This window comes from Prorops nasuta, unplaced genomic scaffold, assembly GCF_024137725.1.
Source record: "Prorops nasuta isolate Cenicafe-Biocafe unplaced genomic scaffold, Cenicafe_Pnas_1.2 PNAS00002, whole genome shotgun sequence".
NCBI lineage: Eukaryota > Metazoa > Arthropoda > Insecta > Hymenoptera > Bethylidae > Prorops > Prorops nasuta.
In genome coordinates, this window is record NW_027116799.1 from 9,902,078 (window position 1) to 9,919,199 (window position 17,122).

General features: G+C 33.5%; 2 protein-coding genes across 6 annotated transcripts in view; one reads left to right on the forward strand and one right to left on the reverse strand.

The window, feature by feature from the left end:
* Nucleotides 1-17,122, reverse strand: part of SP2353 (EGF like, fibronectin type III and laminin G domains protein pikachurin) — a 165,595-nt gene that overhangs the window by 84,075 nt on the left and 64,398 nt on the right. For all 5 annotated transcript variants that reach the window (XM_066743189.1, XM_066743196.1, XM_066743205.1 and 2 more), the window contains one exon: nt 897-1,132. In XM_066743189.1, coding sequence (XP_066599286.1) covers nt 897-1,132 — 236 coding nt within the window. The remainder of the gene's footprint in view (nt 1-896; nt 1,133-17,122) is intronic.
* Nucleotides 13,040-15,597, forward strand: LOC136783258 (uncharacterized). Its single transcript, XM_066743263.1, has 3 exons — nt 13,040-13,072; nt 13,128-13,226; nt 13,576-15,597. Exons 1-3 carry the CDS (start codon nt 13,064-13,066, stop codon nt 14,140-14,142), a joined length of 675 nt encoding a protein of 224 aa, XP_066599360.1. The 5' UTR covers nt 13,040-13,063; the 3' UTR covers nt 14,143-15,597.

A 17,122-nucleotide genomic window follows, 5' to 3' on the forward strand; every position in this document is an offset into this window, starting at 1 on the left:
TTTTTACAATGGTTTTGAAAAAGCTTTCATTTTTTTATTTTAATAAGAATAAAAATAACCTGCGTGGAAACTTGATTAATTTTTTTGTTGTCTTTGTATTTGTGATACAATAATTACGTATTAAAAACTAGGCAAACGTCATTAAATAGCGATGAGAAATCATAGAAAAATTCGTAAGAGCATTTTATTTTAATAAGAATAAAAATTACCTTTGTGAAAATTTAATTAATTTTTTTGTTCTCTTTGACTTTGTGGTAAAAAATAATAACGTTTTAAAAACTAAGCAGATGTCGTTGAATCGCGATGAAGAATCATAGAAAATTCGTAGGTGAATTCTAAAAAACAAAAAGAAACAAAACGATATAAGGTCTGGAGTAGAATTGAACCTGTTGCACGAGTCCGATTCGCTTTATTCAGACCACTCTCTTTGAATAAAGATTAACCGGTGTGTGTGTACGGGATGGGCCAGACTTAAGAAAATCTCAACCACCTTGCGCTTTCTAAATCTTAATTTGCACCACAATTGCACAGGGATTCCTGGAATTCTCGACTATACAGATTTATCCAAAACTTTGCAAAGCTTGATTTCCCCTTTCATCTGCAATAATACAACTAAAACCAAAAGAAAAAACAATATTCACCCAATCACCAAATCCACTCAAACGCCACTTAATTAACAACAACAAAAAATCCCAAGAATCCTCGACAAAAATTAATCTAAAATAATTGAAAAATCTTAAAAAAATGTATCTTCTTCGATAAACAAAAACCCCCCAAAAATTGGCCATATCGAACGACTAAAAAATCTAATTAAACTGTAATTAAGAAAAGAAAAAATTCCTAATTAGTCCAGAGAAAAAAAGGAAAAAGTATACAAGTTGAAAGAAATGTGTAACCTGAGACGTGGGTCGTTGTTCTGCTCGAGGGATTTCATTAGACATCTCTCGCAGTTTGGTGGCATTTGCAACGGTGGAGTTTGCTTCTGGTGCCTCCAAGTGTATCGTGAAGGACGCACCGCGCATGTAGAGGATATCCTCGATGGTGTCCTCCTCGTCCGTGTTTTGCTCGTCGCTCTCTGCATCCTCCACGAGCTCGCCAAGATCCCCGATAGACGGGGAGGTGGAGTTCAGTTCTGAAAAGCAGAAACAGCCATTCGGTTAGGGGGACTTTGCCTGATTGAATGCAAGACGCGCCGCGACGAGAGGAAGTATTGATCCTTCCAGCAATCGCTGTGGCCTGGCTGGCTGGATCTCCACTCTCCGAAAGGTTGATGCTGCTGCCTGGGACGATATTACCTATCGTGTAACCTAACCGTTACATTACCCAAACCTATATATACCATTCCAACCCCAACCACATTCTCATGCCATTAAAATCACCCATTATTTACCATACCAATCGTTGTACTCTCATCCCAACGTCAAACGTAAAGCTGTAATTATTTACGTACGTGGCAAACACCTGGAAAATGCTAAACTTTCATTGGCAGTTTCAAATATTTCCAATTTGTTTATAGTGGAATGGTTTATTTGCTGTATTATTGTTTCTATGTTAAAAGTAACGTGACTGTGGTGATATACATGGATAAGAGAGGTTCGAGAGAAGCAAAGTTTTATTTACAAAGAGTTCCAAATTACAAAAAAATAAATATCTCTCGAGTTTCGACCTTGGATGATAACAGCTTGAGAATAATAATAATGATGATAATGAGAGTTGGCAGAGAGAGCAATTAGAGTGTTTTGATGGAAGATATAACTATGAGGAAAAGTGGAGTATTATTATTGACTGATAAGTGCCTATTACTGATAGTGAGATTAAGGAGCGTGATCTATCAATGGCTTATATAATCGTTAATTATCTGAAAGGTATCTCGACTTCCTTTCTAGCCGAGGCCTTTCACTCGATCGAGTCGAATGAATGGATAGATTCGATCGATTATTGAAATGAGCTGTTTCGGATCAGTTACGAAATCTGTATGAAAAATAAAATAGCAAACAAGGCATCCCAGCTCGATAATGTAATATATACATGGATGGTTGAACGATAAAATAATACAATGGTAAAACAGCAGAAGGAAGGTTTTGCTTGGACGAGAGAAATATTATTTCTTCGGGAATGAAGGAATACAATGGGCTTATTAAATTGGAAATTGCTAGGTCGTGGGGGGAGTTCTATATATGTATATGGAGGGTGCATAATGGCAGAAGCCTTTAAAAAGTGAGCACTGGACCCGAGGCCCAGGAGAGTTTCAATTAGCCAAAGCTGCCGAGCAATTAAGCCCTAATTACCACAATCGTTTCATCAGCTTTTTCAAAATCTATAAGAGCCAGGCTACGCGGAGAACCAAAGTCCAATGAATTTTTATGGCCGTCGTAATGCGAGACGACGAGCTTTAATCCGATCGGCAGACTTTTAGCAGATCGACCAGATCACGAGGCTAGATTAGATATAACCAATCCCACCCAGAGCCACTCGCTCGATACTCGACAAATCCGAATTAAACTGCTCGATTATAACATCCGTTATTGTTTAATGCCCCAATTTTAATCATCCATGTATACAGGGTATATCGATCTCTCTATATTTAACCTCGAAGATCCTACAATTGGTTGCGCAATCTCCAGATAATTTAGCAGAGTAATCACCAATTGTTATTTTGTAATTTATCGTATGGTGATATAATTTATCTGCAGTGATTATTAATTTCAAGGCTGCTCGAGTGAAATTCAATCTGGCTCGATGGAATTGGTCGATTTCGTGAAATTTCAAGGAAAATTATATCCTGGTGTTTTTTTTGCAAAAAGTGTCAATTTTTGCAAATTATATGTATATATATATATATATATATATATATAAAATCGTTAAAGAATTTAGGAGAAAATATATTTTATGCCAAAGTGGTTATTTTAATAGTTACAGTAATAAATGACCAACGAAAGAGGATAAAGCGAGTCTTCGATAAGACTGATGAGAGCAGTCGAAATGAAATAAAAGGTTAAAGGTGAAGGGTTGAAGGAGGGGGAGGGGGTGTGAGAAGGATGGAAAGAGAATGAGAGGTGGTTGAAGGATTGTTCCACTAAGGTCGAACCAAGTTGGCCTGCAGAGTTTGGAGTTGGTCCCTCTCGATGTCATCAGTGAGACTTTGGCAAATTAAGGATAATTCCTTTTGTAGTTAACTGTCACTGCTGCCATCACGTACGTATAGGAATGACGCATTCGGGGCAGCCATTTTCTATCAAAAATACTGCGAATAATCCAAACCCTCAGCATCCATTTAAAAATTGCACCAAGGTCACCTAGCCAATTTTTAACATTTACTTTCACCAGAGAATTTTTTAATCCCTTTTGTTACACTTTTATTGGGTAAAAAATCAATACTTAATAGTATCAATAAATTGATCGAATTTAATAGGGATATTTTGTATAATTAGCTGTTACATGAAAACACTGAGAATAATCCAAACCCTCAGCATCCATTTAAAAATTGCACAAGGTCACCTAGTCAAATTTTAACATTTACTTTCACCAGAGTATTCTTTAATCCCTTTTGCTACACTTTTGTTAAATAAAAAATCAATACTCGATTGTATGAATAAATTGATCGAATCTGATGGGAATATTTTGTATAATTAGCTGTTATAATAGGGTTTATTTGTCGCAGTAACAGATTCCATGGGATCCTTTCACAACGTTGCACAATGGAATCCACAGGATGACCTCGGCTACTTGTCCCTATAGATTTAACGTATGCATCTGCAAATAGTACGAGTTCTCTACTGGGATTCAGATTGTGCTTCCGTTCCCTCCCTCTTTTCTCTTGTTCTATATATAGCATGCAGAAGGCATGGAACGTACGTGAATTCAATCCAAACATTTTCACTCAATGTTAATAAATATCTTACACGTATACGACTAGAGCAAAGGTAATGGTGCATTAAATTAAATAATCGTACGACAGTTATGATAAGAAAAATCCATTGAAATTGAAAGAAATGATGAAATATAACAATTATAACATTTAGCAATAATTGAAGTATTAATAACAATTATTAACTTCCGGTTCTTGGATCATTGTTAATAAACTGCTCGAAAACTCGAGAGAGAGAGAGAGAGAGAGAGAGAGAGAAAGCAGAAACCTCGCTGTTTCACGAGAGAAATAAATTTTAAAGGGACTCTGGTTGGGGCAGCGGGGATCACGGAAAATAGTCACGTTTTTCTTAAGACGCGTACCTAGGATTTATGCTTATCACGCGTGATAAGACGTTTCTAGGTGTCGTTCGGGTAATGAGATTAGTGTATTATGATTTACAGTCTTTTCCAACGAACTTTGAATGCGAAAACTTATTTCTCAAAACAATCCGGTTATATTTCCTCAGCAGAGCTATTAAAATGGATGAAGTGGCACGAGTTTGTAATAGACAGAATATGCAAAAGTTTTAATCATTTCCAGACAATCAAAATTCGCCCTACGATTTCCTCCGGATTCTTCACAGGCAAAACAATTTCAACGAGCTTGGATTTGTTTCGTGAAAAATGCTCGACGAATTATACGCTATTAAAAAATACGTCAATAAAATTTTAATCTTTCAAAAATGATTATTCAATACACTTGTTGTCGAGACAAACTCGTGCCTCTCGATTAGTTTGTAGCCTGATGTTTTTAGTTCCTCTAAAGATAAGCACTGGCAAATAACTATACATAAACTGTAATTTATAGAGTATCCAAATAAGATGGCAATTAATCTGGATCAATTAGTCGACGTCGTAATTCTCTTATCAATAACGTTCTACTGAATACAGTTTAATTATTTGTACATTTCCTTGGGTGCATGGAATCGTCTCGCTAAATGATCCTCGCGTGATTTAACTTCTTGAAAATAATTATAAATGTGCTTTATATGTATTGTGGGGACTGGGTAGAGAGTCAAATAGATACACAGAGAATAACGAAAGAGAGAGAGAGAGAAAATGTTTGAAAGAAAGAGAAAAAAGTGGAGGGGTGGGAGTAGTGCAGTTGGGGGTGGTGGTGGATTTCTGGAAGGATGGATGGTCTTTGCGGAGAAGTACGGATACTTTTAATGTTGAGAGGGGGGGGGGGGGGTGGGTGAAGGGAACAAGAACGAATGATCCCTGGGCTGGAGAAGAATGGTGTGACCTTGTCCTCTCCACTCCTCGCTCTTCGTAGGATGCTGAATTCATGCAAATTTTACGAGGCAGCTAAATAAAACCAGGGGATTAGAACCTTGCCAAAATAAACGTCGGCTTATACTTGCACTAACGCACTGGAATCTTCGAGATTAAAGGAAAGTTTGCAGTTGCTACTATTTGAATCGAAAAACTGTTTCAAATTTTTGCACATTTTTTTTTAAATTTAATTTATAATAAATTCCTCTCTCTCTGTGTTTTATTCAAAATTAACTATCCTCCCACTCGTAACTTCAACGACTGTCAGAGGCGAGCAATTTTTCATAATGAATGTCAGCCATGTAATTGCGTAACAGTTTAGTTGTATGTTTTTTTTTTTTTTTTTTTTAGTAAAAATAATTCATGTAGAAACTGGAGAGATAATGAAATGTTTCATTTTGCCAAACTCGACGAATTTCACGGTTTAGTTGAACCTGGCAGAGATAATTAAGGTTATCATTCAGGTATGACGGACATGCCGGTATTTTATTAATTAAGCGCCAGCGATTTAATATTAAATGCAGCACGTAATTTGAATTTTCAATAATGTCCGGTGGAATAGGAAGCGTCATCGTAGCAGCTTGTGATATCTAAATTGTGCGAATGTGTCAGCTTCAGATGCATTCCTCGCGAATGTTTGTAATAAGGTTCTTCTGACTGACTGGCGTCAATTGCACTGCGAAATTAGGACAATATTCCAATGCTGTAATTGTGTGCTTCCTGCAATGTACACTGGGTTTCCTAATTATACCCAAGTTTATTGTAACGTTATAGCATAATTATTTGCATCACAATTTTCTGTTACATCAGCAGCATTCAGTTTATATATATATATATATATATAGATATAGACTTTCTGTTTCGAAATAATCATTAAACCGATAGAATCATCTTTACAACTAGGTTTTCTAGAGTTATATGGGAAATATCTTTACTAGCAATTTTACAAAATTAAAACATTTGATTATTTTATGAATGAATGGAGATAGTGCTATAAAACAAATTGTAGTATTTTCAAACTATTATGCTTCTTTGTTAATTGAATGCAGTATTAAAGTGAGACAATGATCTTTCCAACTAGGCTTTTCAGAATGATATGGGAAATATCTTTCTTAGCAATTTTAGAAAATTAAAATATTTGATTATTTTATGAATGAATGAAGAAAGTGCTGTAATAAATTGTAGTATTTTCAAACTATTGTTCTTATTTTTTAATTGAACGTAGCATTAAAGTGAAACAACGATTTTTTTAAATAGACTTCGAAAAATTACTAAAATACTTTGCCACCAATTTGACAGAAATAAAAAACTAGAATTTGCTATTACGAGTGTATTAAATAAGTGTTTTAATCGATTGTAGTATTTTCAAATTATTATGCTCATTTTTAAATAGAATGTATAGTATTAAATCGATAAAATGGTCTTTCTAACTAGACTTTCAAGAAATTTATGGAAAAAATCTTTGTTAGCAATCTGATGGAAATAAAAAACTTAACTATTCTATATGAATGTATGGAATAAGTGTTATATATAGGTAACTAATTGTAGTATTCTCAGACTGTTGTGCTTAATTGTTAATCGAACGTAGTATTAAACTAATACAACGATTTTTCTATAAATAACTTCCAAGAATTATATAAAAAAAATCTTGATTAACAATTTGACAGAAATAAAAAATTTGAATTTTGTATTACGTATGTATTGCAAACTGCTGTAATCAATTGTAGAATTTTCAAACTATTGTTCTTATTTTTGAATTTAACGCAGTATCAAATTGACACAACGATCTTTCCAAATAAAATTGGAAGAAGTACGAAAATACTTTGTTAGAAATTGGGACAGGAATGCAAAACTGGAATTTTCTTCCACGAATGTATCGTATAGAGTGTTTTAATCGATCGTAGTATTTTTAGACTATTACGCTTAATTTTTAATCGAACGTAGTATTTTGGTGGTATATAAGAACCATTTAGGTGATAACGCGAGCAATCTAAAAAGACTAATCGAGATCGATCGGTCAGATTGCTTTCTACGTGACAAGAGTGTCGCAGAGGCAGAAGACAGAAAATGGAAAGAAAATAAGAAAGTTTCGCTATCGTTCTTAATTTGTCGTTTTGGGAGGAGTCGATATTGCATGAATTCTCAATTAAAACTTGGCGACGTTCTATCGATTGCACGCGGTACACAAAGTGCCGCAATTATGAACATGTCATGCAATATCGAAACGACTGTTTACACTAGACGATAATGAATGGCTCACTCGACCTACGGTCTACTTGCCTCGCCAATTGTTTCTTTTGTGAAAAAACATTTTTTTTAAGTAGTGAAAACCCGGGTAAAATAGGGTACCGGGGTAAAACAAGGACCCATTAATATAACATAAACTACATTTCTGATTCAGTCATTAATGAAGGTATGTAATGGTGCTACTTAAAGATATTTGTCAGCAAAAATTTGTAAACATTGACGCTTGATTACTTTCCAAACGCTTTATTTTTCATTTCTGCACATAATTCTTAAAAGTTTCCGATAATTTCGAAGTGTTCAGTACAAAATCTGGACTAATAGAGTAAATTTTCACTCAAGTCACTTAATTTGTAATATTTTTAACTATAATTTCGTTAGTCGTATTTTTAATTTACATACGATATATGTCTGTATAATATTTAAATACACTTTGTATGGTTAAGGGGCAAAACGGACCTCATACCTTCATTAATGACTGAATCAGGAATATAATTTTTGTTATATTAATGAGTTCTTGTTTTACCCTGGTACCCTATTTTACCTGGGTTTCCCCTAATAAATGTATTTATTGTAAAGAAATATGCGCATTAACAACATTACAAGAAGGATGGGTACAATGCATAAAAAATTTAAAATGGGCTCATGAAGGATGAACTGACTAGAAAATTGAAGATTTATATAATTTCTCATGTAATACATGCTAAGTCTGTGTCAATTTTTTGTATCCAATTCGAATCCGTGGAGTACCCTATTTTACCCATGGGTCGGGGTAAAACCGTAAATTGTTATGTTTTTTTCAAATTAAGATTTGATTGATCAAAAATAAAAATAATTATTTAATTTTGTGTCACCACTTTAAATAAGGTTTATATTAAATCAAAGTCGTTTTATTTTCAATTTTTTTTTTAATAATAACCTAAATATAAGCCTTTATCCTTAAGGGTACCGTTTTACCCCGGTCTCCCCTATAATTTAATCAAAGCACCAAATTAAGGGGAAAACCATGGAACAACTCTATGTTATTTAAACAAATGAAGAAACTGAATAAAATTATTATAATTACAGAGAAAGAGAGACAGACATATACAAATAATAAACAAAAAATAATTAATACAATCTCAAAACTGTCTTGCATAGTTTATAAAACTACGAATTCTAGAGGTACAACAATTTATTAGTAATCTATATAATTTTATGAAATAAATCAAGAGTAACATGATTAAACTCTTTAAATTAAAATAAAGCTTAAGAGGATCGATGAGAAGAATGAGATTTTTGGTGGGAGCATTATTATTGCTAGTGCAATTGTCATAAGTTGAGTATAGGAATTAAGTTAATTATTTTTTAATATTAGTGGTTTATAACAATCACAGAGAAAGAAAGACAGACATATACAAATAAAAAAAAAAACAATTAACACAAGCTCAAAACTTTCTCGCATACTTCATAAAACCCACAAATTCTAGAAATAAATAAATTTATTATTAATCTATATAATTCTACAGAATATAAATCAACAGCAACATGTGACTATACAAACTCTTTATACAAAAATAAAGCTTAAGAGGATCGATGAGAAGAATAAGATTTTTGGTGAAAGTATTATTATCGCTAGAGTGGAGGTGTCGTAAGTTGGGAAGGGGGTTATTTCACGCTAGTGGTGAGAATGAGCGAGTGAGTTTTGGGGCAGAGGAGATGGTTGAAAATTAATGTTGAGGGGTAAGTTTGGTTGGTGAATGCATGGAGGGGGGGGGGGGGGGGTAGGTGGTAGGGGAAAGGTTGAATGCAGGGTGGCATAGCTTGTCTATCGCAGTGCACGTAGCCGCAATGCCATAACCGAGTTAAGGTTGCAGTCGAAGGAACCGGTATACAGGAGAAACGCTCATAACCGCATAGTACTTCGGCCTTAAAACTGCCAGCTGCGAAACTCGGACGTGTCCTGTGAATAAGTTTATAACGGGGTTGCACTTGGGCCGCTCGCAAAGTCGCAAAGTGCACGAGCAAACCACTACTGGTTACACATGCAATCGTACGTACTATGAAACCTGATACCATTCCATGCTATTATTAAGCGATCAAATCGACTTTAACTCTCTCGTTGAGTTTCCACTAAATGTCTCAACTATCGCATCGTGGTGGAAGCAGCACGATGTATGTAGAAACACGTGTTTCTGCCTCGACGATTCGCTATATACATCGCTCTCTCTCTCTCTCTCTCTCTTAATTTCAAATACACTTTTATCTTATTTGCTCGACTATAGTCAATATAAACTTGGTTTATTTAAATCCATATAAAACGAAGCTTAAATATTTTATCGTGAATATTTGTACAAACACACGTTTGATTTTCTCTAATTAAATATTTAAAGCCCTGTTGACGTATGTTTCGATGTTTGGTGTTGGTAAATAAGACGGTTGGTCGAATGGTCAATATATAGATCTACCGTTTTTTGCTAGACTCGATAACTCTGTGATCAATGCTCTCTGGTGTATAAGTGATCGCTGATAAAAATATACTGATAAGGTTTTAATTGAATTATGCCTCCTAGTTTGAGGAATCTGCTGCTTCTGCTGCACGACAATAGAATATGTAACGGTATATAGTTGCACTGTGAGATACTTTATATATATATATATATATATACTGATCTGGACTGCAGTGATCAATACTGTATTAAATGCACGTACAGTGTAGGTTATAATTGAATTATAGGTCAATCTGATTAATCGGGTCTGTAATTCCAAGGGAATACAATAATTAAAGATCCGAAACTGATTCGCTAAATTCTACCCTATCTCTCTTCGTGGATCTATTTTTTTTTTCTTAAATGTATTTGCACCTGCGACCCACTGAATCAGCACTGCATTAGTAGTCACCTGCCCGACGCGTTGGGAGCTTGGAAAAAGTTCAACTATAAATTTGCGTGGAGAGAAAGCAGAAGAATGGAAGGAGTACGCCGAAGGAAAATACGAGCTCGATTGAGACGAAAAAGAAGTTCGAAAAGCCATTTTATATCGATCGTGGCTAAGTTGTCGAGGAAGAACTTTCGTATATTGTGCACCACGTATCGTGATTACCTGCTGGCTTTACCATGCTGCATAAGTTTTCCTTGAAATAAGATTTAAAAGGCCGAACCATTTTCTTCTTTGAAATTTTATCATAATTTTATAGTAAAAAGAGCTTGGTTTGTTTAATTAAAAATTTGAAATAATTTATTAAAGAAGGTCGAGACTATATCTACTTGCAAATGAACAGGATTGGAGTGGGGTAAATTCTAATATGTAATTTCAGAAGGAGTCTTATTGGCAATCGTTTAAATCCACCTGTGGTGATCATTTACTGGCTTTACTATATTACATAATTTTTTTTTTGAAATCATATTAAAACGTTGAATTGTTTTCCTCTTTAATGTTTTATAGTAATTTTATAGCAAACACAGCAAGGTTTATTCAATTATTTTCAATTTATACAATAAAACAATAGAGACTATATTCACTTGTGTGTGCTGATAAGCAGAATTGGATCGAGAACAACTAGAATACTTTGGAAAGGAGTTTCGACAATTGTCTAAATGCACTTATGGTGATTATATACTGTCTTCACCATAGCACATAAATTTTATTTAAAATAACATTTAAAGTATTCCACTGTTTTTTCTGTTGACATTTTATAGTAAACAGCTAGGTTTATTTCATTATTTTTAATTTATAGAATAAAACAATAGAGACTATATCTACTTACTGATGAGCAGAATTGGATCGAAAAAAACTCCAATACTTTGAGAAGATTCGATATTCGTCCAAATCCACCTTTGATGTTCATCCACTAGATTTATCATACTGCATAAATTTTCCATGAAATAATATATTTAAAATATTCAATTGTATTTTTTTTTTAATTTTTTATAGTAAACAGCAAGGGTTATTTAATCATTTTCAATTTATAGAATAAAACAATAGAGACTGTATCTACTTGCTGATGAACAGAATTGGATCAAGAAAAACTCCAATACTTTAAAAAGGAGTCTCGACATTTGTCCAAAATCCACCTATGATGATCATCCACTAGCTTTACCATACTGCATAAATGTTCCTTCAAATAATATATTTAAAACATTCAATTGTAGTTTCTTTTAATATTTTACAGTAATTTTATAATAAAAAATTCGGTATATTTAATTATTTCCAATGCATATAGTTGAGAAAAATAATAGAGACTATATCCGCTTGCTGACAAGGAGAATTGGATCGAGAAAAACTCCAATACTTTGAGAAGGAGTCTCGACATTCGTCCAAATATGCGTGCCCCTACAGTAATTTGGGCTGGAATGCAATAGCTGGAGCGATTTAGAAATAGACTTCATACTGGAGCGAATTCCATCTTGGGCTATAATTTACCACTGGAAGGAATGCAATATGAAAGCATCGTCTGCGCATTGGAATATTTATACAGCTGCCAATAGCCATCGAAATGAAGGATAAAACGGTATAAATGGACCATCTTAATATTACCCTTCATCTCTCTTATCAACTAGATTTTAATAAAACCATTGAGTAAGCAAGCCAGACTTATTGTCATGTTGTGTGTCTACTTTTTCGACAAGAACGTCGACGTGTGACAAGTGTTGCAGATATAATAATAAAAACCTAAAAAATTGTTGAAGAAAATAATACTAAACACTCTGTCCTTGAATTACTCGAATCATGCTTCATCAATTTACACAGCTGTTTAAATGGATCCTGCTTAATTTGCACATTTTAATTAAATACAGTTAACGATATACGATTGAGCAAACAAGTTTAGATGTACATTTGGGGAGGGGGAGGGCTTTCCAAAAACGACAAATAATTTTCAGGATAACTCAAACTGATCGATGGAAGGAATGAGGAATGATGGATGAGTGGTGCAAAGTTTTTAAGGAATTTAGATGCTAATGGCTGGCTAATCAGAGAATCAGTCATCGGATAGATAAACATTGAAAGTGCATCGTGTTTCATTTCTCAATTTCATCAAGTTGATGGTTATTGACTTTCGCGAGCGAGCTCCTCGCAGGATCCCTCGGAGAATTTGAGAAAACTTGTATCAATCTCAATGGTACAGTGATCGATCGGCCATACACGCGGATTTCCAGCCTTTAAGTTTCTCAGTGAACTTTATTAATACTAAAACTTTCGATTGCCTCGTGCTACTGTTACAATAACTTGAGCTTTCAAGAGCATTCTATTCCCAAGACTCGCTGTCGGAAATGGTTTCGTATTCCATTTCCTCTCTAATTCCTCTGTCCATCGTAATTGGGTCGATATAGAGTCGACGAAGAGATTTCCAAAATGTGAATGTTGCAGCAGGAATGTTGTCAGGTGTACCAAGCACTTATCAATCTTGCAAAATAGAACCAACAAAACACGAGGAAGATCGTTATCTCCTTTTCCCGTTGCACAGACCAAATGATAAAACTTGGACTCTACGCTTCATGGAACCTTATCTGTCTTCCTACCATTTCTACTTCTGAAGTACATCCATCCTTATCGAAAGGGGATAATGATCAAGTGTATGACGCTTTCGTCACTTATCAGCTGGGGGTCTTCAGACGACCCGATGTCGACAGTTCTCTACGATTGACGCATAAAGATAATGTTGCAGGTATATAAAGTCTATGAAAAGTTAGAGAAGCATAAACAATTCAACTTTGTTTCAGAGGAACAACAAATCTAGGAGAATCAGAATGAAGTCGGCTGTATTATTCGGTCTGCTCTTCGCAGTCGTTGCCTTTGCCAATGCTGCCTACGTCCCGCAGGTGAGTAAGACGATATGCAGCATCCTAAAGACTCGTTTTAAAAGTTTGCTCGAAGTAGAAGCAAAAATGTTAGAAATGTGACCTTGGTTAAAAGATGATGGGACAGAAACTTCTTCATTTAAATGCAACTCATTTGCACATTAAAAACTAATTCATTGGAATCAGAAGAAATAACTTTTATTCTTATACTAATCATTATTTCTAACCTTTGATTCATTCCATTCGGTTACATGAATCTATTTGAGTTTAACATTTGGAACTCTTTTTCTGTCAAAGTTTTTAATATCAAAATGATGAATGAAATCTTGTGTTTATAGTTTGTGATTCACCATAATTTTCTATTAACCAGGAATACGAAGAGCTGGTCATTGTGGCCAGCAGCGAGGGTGACTTTGTGACAGTTGTGGAACAACCTGAGGTGACCCAAGAGGATGAAGAGGAGAATGATCAGGTTGCTGGTCCTGAAGCAACCAACTTTAGATTCCACATTCGTATCAAGAAGAAGGACTTGAAGAAAATCGAGAAGAAGGTCAGGGACCACGTTAAAATTTCCGGATCTGGTTCCGTCAGCATCCCAGTTGGTACCCTCTCCGACGGAAACGACATCCAGCTGGTCGCTGATCCTGAGGAACAGCCCCCAACCGCAGACCTCTTCAGATTCAAAATTCGCATCTCTAAGAAACACTTTAAGAAAATTGAAAGGGCCGTCAGAAAACACGTCAACGTTTCTGGTAGTGCATCCGTTAGCTTCCCCGCACCCATGATGATGGACCCAGTTGAGTTGGAGTTGCTCTCCATCCCTGAAGACCATATTCGAGAAACATCCAACTACGATGTCCACGGATCCGTCAGCGGTCACGTTAGTGGTGGCAGCAGAGGTGTCAGTGTTGGTATTAGTGGATCCATCAGTTTTTAAAAAATTGACCCAACCAATTGCCTGAAATTTTCATGCATTGAATGCCACGAGAATTTCCAGCGATCAAAGTTTTGAGAAGAACCAAATAATCACGAGTAAAATAATTTATGAAATTCAATGCATTATTGAAACCCAAATTTCTGACTTTATGATAATTCGTATTCTATAATATTATTTAATAAATTATCTTATATATGCAAAATATATTTATTTTTACTGGTACTATTATCAATTTAGAAATCCTAATCGGTTCACTGGCAGAGCATTTTCTACTTTTCGTGTCGCAACTGGTAGCTTGAAAAATTTATTAAATGCAACAAGATTTGGTATATAGGGATAGTTTATATCGCTAAAATGTTTTTCATGGTGATTTTTGCAATTTAACCCCTTCAAACTAATTAAAAATAGGGGTTGATTGCGATTTTTGTTTGCTGTTAAAAAGCTTTCTCCAATTGATTGTAGTTCATTTGTGAGGACGTTTAATTGACTAGTAAAAATTATTTTTTCATAATTTTTATTGCTATATTATGAAATTCATGAATACAAAACTGATTTTCTTCATTTTATGTCAAAGAAATTCAATTTAGATATAGGGTGTGCTTACGTTCTTATTGTGCACCGTAATAGTAAATATTTAGTTTTAGTTTTATCCACTAACTAGTTCGCTTGAACTTACTACACTTTTTTAATTATATTTTCAAAAGATCTTGGATAATAAATACTAATACGTCATAAAAGATTACGTAGTGCATCACCGTCATCATCTGATGATTACTTTCTGATTAGTTATCAAAAGACCATTTGAAGCAGGCCATTCCGAATCCACCATATAAAATTTTATAATTCTGATATTAAATTTGGATTCAGCATTCCCAAAAACTGTAGTATACGAAGTTTGGTTTAAATTCCGTTAAAATTTGCAAAGATATCTTTATTTGTACATATATGATACATAGCCAGTTAACCGGTTAATACATCACAATTGCAAATTAAATATTTTGCTACTCTCTAAAAGGTTTCTGCTAGTTTATAAATAATAATGAGAAATATTTTTCAAACATTGTGTTTGTCGGTTGAAAAATGTTTGAAACACTCTCTCAGTAGCGTTATGTTATATTTAATTGTAATATGTAGCTTGAATTCGAATAGTATTTCCTACAACTTACGATTCCTATCTATAAACAAATACATTAAACGAGATACAGTGTCCGTGAAGAAGTTGCCCGTATGTTTCAATATCCATTACATTTTTCATACACACAATTCTCTTTATCTTTCTAGATTATTTTCGGTAAAACAGTTCATAATTAGTGACTATAGAGTTAAATTAATCATCGATTAATATCTTCTGGATTTTGAAGCATATTTTCTTCTTTCTGGCCTGACATTATTCGTTGGTTTCTTTATTTTAGACGGGTGCATAATATATTAAATAAAATGTAGATAAAATTGTGATTGGTCATGATTATTTAAATTGCACGTATCTTGAGCTGCTAAAATTGAGTCAAGATAGCAAGAACATATCCCAGCATACTGCATGGACATAATAGGAGTATCCTTGTTCTTGCATTAACACAAATTAAAAAATCTGATATTTTTTATAAAGTAAAAAATTTGCATCATGAAGCATTAGAAAGAATATTTACATTATAAATATTATTATTATTTTGTATCTAAAGAAAAATAAATTCTTTTTATTTTAAATATTTTTGATGAAAGGAGTCATCTAATAAAATTAAAAACGTATTACCTAATATAGTAGACAAAAATTATAGAATCTAGATAATCAATTTCAATAATTGATTTTAAAAAACATAATCATGAAAGTTCAAGAAACATCATATACATTCAAGTAATGTACATTATTCACTTCCATAATTAATGAATTTATTAATAAAGTAAAAAATATTTAACGAATTAACCTTTTGAGAAGTATATTTTTTATAAGCCCAACAACAATGATCATGATAGATTTATAGGTTTTTGAGATCACTAATTACAAATCTTATTTTACTATTTCGAAAATCAACGTTGCGAATGCAATATGACAGGTGTTATATAACAAATTAATCTGGTCCAATAAAAAATGTATTGTAGAGGGGTTTTGGGGATTACTAATTACGAATCTTGATAAAATTACGAAATTTACGATGACAGGTCCAATATGACGTGGACTTAGATGAACAAAGTATACAATAAATAGTTTGATGATTATTATTTTTTATATAAAAAAAACGTGTCGAAACTGATGAAACATAAAATATTTAATTATATGAAGAATATGTGAAGAAATAACCAGATCAAGAAACTGACTTCGATAAAGAAAACTCGAATCATTTCTAAAAAAAAACACGAACTTTTCTAGCGTTATTTGATTGCACCAAACATTTACATTAACAAATAACTTAATTTTTTGTACAAACTGTATAACTTCGATGACTCAGAGACCATAAAGTTATTTATGCACATAATAATTATTAAAGTTAATTTGCAATGTGGAACAATCTAAAGAGACGTAGGAGTACCATATATGATACACCATTATTCAAAGGAACGAAACTCAATGACTTTATAGAGGTAGTAATACAGTTATAGGAATATTGAAAGATAATACTTTTAACTTTTATTCATAATTTTAATGAGTAAAGTAATTGCTAAAAAATTAGTGTTATTGTATATACTTAAATAAAAGTACACTTGATGGAAACTTCAAACTTAGATTTATTCACATATACAAGGTTTTCATAAAGTCCCCTCCCCTGTTTTCCAACTATTCTGTAATGTACGCCCTTTTTGGAAAATTGAACATTTATTTCTTTTTTTTTGAAGCTTTTTTATAGTAGTATTCATTAGACCTTGACATCTCAAGCGAAGTTGATACAAAGGTTAAACCAATTTGTTTTAAATAGAATTTTCTATTTTTTATTATTTTTATTGTGCATTTTCTTGTAGCTTATCTTAAAAGTTTTTCAAAACACTT